Source organism: Apteryx rowi, unplaced genomic scaffold (assembly GCF_003343035.1).
Source record: "Apteryx rowi isolate R43461 unplaced genomic scaffold, aptRow1 scaffold_163, whole genome shotgun sequence".
NCBI classification, from domain to species: Eukaryota; Metazoa; Chordata; class Aves; order Apterygiformes; family Apterygidae; genus Apteryx; species Apteryx rowi.
Window position 1 is genome coordinate 687,699 of NW_020447897.1, and position 3,649 is coordinate 691,347.

The 3,649-nt window shown below is 42.0% G+C and overlaps 1 protein-coding gene across 1 annotated transcript; it reads left to right on the forward strand.

Annotated features, from left to right (window-relative positions):
- Positions 1 to 1,614: 1,614 nt before the first annotated feature.
- DMRT2 (doublesex and mab-3 related transcription factor 2) lies at positions 1,615 to 2,676 on the forward strand (the record flags this gene model as incomplete). Its single annotated transcript, XM_026060014.1, has 1 exon — positions 1,615 to 2,676. A coding segment is annotated over one exon (1,062 nt), but the record flags the coding sequence as incomplete, so codon positions are not given.
- Positions 2,677 to 3,649: the final 973 nt, after the last annotated feature.

Below are 3,649 nucleotides of genomic sequence, written 5' to 3' on the forward strand. Positions count from 1 at the left end.
GCGCCGGGAAGCGCCGCGCCCGGGCCGCGGGGCCGCCGCTGCGTGACGTGTGCGGGGCGTGCGGTGCCTCAGAAACGTCCTGACGTGTGCCCYCCACCCCACCCCACCTCACCCCACCTTTTTTACTTCTCCTGCGGTTTTTCTCCTTTTTTTTCTTTTTTTTTTTCCCGTTGGAACCGATGTGGCAGAACCGCGGCTGACGTCTGTTGTCCCAGAGGAAAAAAAAGCAAAAAAAATCCCCCAAACCCCAAATCCAAAATCAAAAAAAAACAAACCCCGCAAAATGCTGGCAACCCTGAGCTGAAATTTGAGAGTTACTGTTACAAGTTAATGTTCTTTTTACATGGCTACCCACCAGCAGTGTTTTGCAGAGCGGAATAATTTATTCTGTTATTTCTATTTGGAAATCAGTGTAATAAATCTGATCTCTCTCTCTCTTTTTTTTTTTTAACTGAACATCTAGCACAGCAGCCCCGTTTACTCTATTATCAATAGTAAGATGTAGTAAGATAGGTTGCTGTTTTTTCTTTCTTTCTTCTTTTTTTTTCTGCCGAAAATGTTAAGTGTAGAAGACTGACATTTTAATTATCCGTATTTTTGTGAGAGGGCAGATTCTTACTCTCTCTTCCACTCTGATTGTGCCCAATTTTATTTCTATGCCTGCTTTAACCTCTCTACAGGGTTGGAAATCGGAAAGTAAAGCATTACAATTTTCAGATCTGGTTTCCTTTTTCGAAAGAAAAAGTTCTTCTCTTTGCAAGTGCAATTCTGTTTGAAATTTTGTCCTGTTAGAAACCTCTCTCTTTTTATTCTGCAGTTCATTCTTTTAAAAATCTTTTCTGTATTATTTTCTCTAATTTATCATACCTTTATTTTTCTTTTCTCCTAGTTCTCTTTCGAATTTTTTACCATCTCTAACAATGTGCACATAATGATTCATCTTTAGAAAACAGAAAAGGCATCAGCCATCGATAGAGATATCTTCCCTGGCAATGGGGAAATCTGTGTGAGATGAATGGGAGTAAAAACAGGCAAAACCCTTTTGCCCTTAGTGGAGCACATAGTTCCACTAATTTGATGGGATTACTTTTCTGGGTAGAGTAAACAGGATTAAACACTAACAGTTTATTAAATGAACTTAGTTCGACAGATGCCCTAAGTGAATATATGGGATTTTTAGGTTGTACTTAAGTTTTCTTTAGTTCAGAAGAAATGGAATATTTGAATACTTTCCTTGTTCGTTAAAAATGCGTAGTTATCTCCTTCAGCTGCATGATGCAATACCACTCATAAAACACAGTGGGGTTTTGCCTTTTTTTTTTTTTTTTTTTTTTGCTTTTGCTCCGTCTGCAGTTTTGGAATTGCTGTTTTCAGTGACTAAAAATAGCTCTGAAGGAGACGGTATGTGTCAGAGGAGCGGGGCTTGCTCATCTGTGTTGCAGCGCCCGTGCTGAGCGTGCCTGACGGCGCGCGGGGCTAAGCCCCTGCGGCACGCTGGTGTCGGCCGGAGCTGGTGGCATCCCGGGTTTGTGGCGAGCGCTCAGTGCGGGGCAGGACAAAGACAGCCGTAAGGATTTGCTTACCTGGCTTCGTTCCTAATGCTCCTTTGTTGTTTTAGGTTACCGTCCCATCCCAACAGACCCTTACCTGGGAGGGAGCTCACCCTTGCCACCCCCTGTAAGTGACAGGATGAGAAAGAGACGGGCTTTTGCCGATAAGGAGTTGGAGAACATTATGCTAGAGAGAGAGTATAAAGAAAGAGAGATGATGGAAGCTACGCAAGCAGCTGCCCTTTTCCTTCCTAACCGCATGGTGCACGGACCTGAGTACAGCTCGTATAAAACAGCCTTCAACCCTGCTCAAGTCGATGCTCCGAACAAGGAGTTTTGCAATTTTTTACCAACCTGCCTTGATCTAACCATGCAGTATTCAGGATCTGGTAACATGGAACTAATTTCTTCAAATGTCAGTGTAGCGACTACCTACAGGCAGTATCCCCTGTCTTCCAGGTTCTTAGTGTGGCCAAAATGCGGCCCCATTAGCGATGCTCTCCTCTACCAGCAATGCCTCTTAAATGCTACTACTGTCCAGGCTCTCAAACCTGGGGCAGGGTGGGATGCCAAGGTCTCACAAAGTCAGGACTGTCCCAGCACTGAGCAAGACATTGTGTCTCCAAAACTGGAAAATTCACTTGTTCTGACCCACACTCGAGACATTCAGCAGTCATGTAATGAGGTTGCATGCCTTCCTCAGGAAGCTCGAGAGAGGTCAGCTTTCTCTCCTCCAAAAAGGACTTTCTCTCAGATTTCTGATAAGGATCCTCTGGCTCCTCAAGAACAGATCCTAAGCAAGATCAGCAAAGAGAGCACCAAGCCCCCTCCACCACTCAAATACAATCCATTCCAGTCCCTGTTCCAGCAAACGTTTCCTGGCAAATCTGGAGCAGAGTTGCGAACAGCATTTGTCAAAGAGACTTTTGAAGAAGCTTCTAAGAAATACAGAGAGTGCTCCGTTAAAGAGAACCAAAAGTACAAATTTACGATAGATAAATATGCAAAAGACTTCTTTGGGGCCAAACAGGCCACAACAAAACTTTCAACAAATGAGCCACTGTCGTTTTCAGTTGAATCCATCCTTAAACGACCTTCTTCTGCTGTTGCTAATGTCTCTCAATAAATACTGTCAGTGTAAAGAGTTTGAATGCTTTGCTTTCTGCAAAATTGCTACTGCTTGCCTTTTTTTCTTAAAAGATCTGTAAAGAGGAATTTCTGATGTAAATGGTAATTTTTCCTTTTCCTTTAAATGATGTACATAAATATGCATGTTTTCTCCTCTGAAAGAAATAAATATTTAATTTTTTTAAATGAAACTGCATGTACTGTGAAATGTTGTTCTTTAAGCAGCTCTTCAAATCATACAATAAAATGAGATTACCTACAAGCATACACATTCTTTGCCACACCAATAATATCTCCTGATCTCTGTTTTGACTCTAGGCTCTCACAGACAAGTATGCCCTACCTGCAAAACATACATTTTGTTTTATGTGCTATTATCAACATACCTATTAGCTATCTTTATAGTGTAAGCAGTCATCTCTGCTTTGTACCTCCGGTAGCTGAGAGAAGAGGTAGAGACTATTTACGTATGCGAGTGTAAATTTACGTTATTATTATTATTATTATTTTTAGTTAACTTCAGCGAGGTTTTGATCAGGTTCCAAATGCCTTTCTTATTCTGAAGGGGGGGGTGCCTACAAGCGTAAAAAAGTGATTTATTCCACAGCTCTCAATAAAAGCTTCTGCCCCTGCAGCAGAAGTGTTACTAGACTGGGTCTGAGGAGGATGCCTCTGGTGAGTTTTTGGGCAACAGGTCTGCTTTTTTATTCAGCTGACTTTATGGCTCCTCTGGATTTTCACCCCCTAGAATATTTCCCTTCTGAAAACTTTTCACCGTTGACCAGCAGGAGTCTGAGATACTCGTTTTGCTTCTATTGAAATGACCCTTAGGCTGTAAAAATGATGCACAGAATCCTCACTGCTAAAAGGAGATTGAGGTATGCTCTATCTTAATTTTATAACTCTGTGCCCTTTTGTAGGGATAGCAGAAAGAAAGGTGGTTAACTAGCAGAGTTTGCCTGGAAAACCTG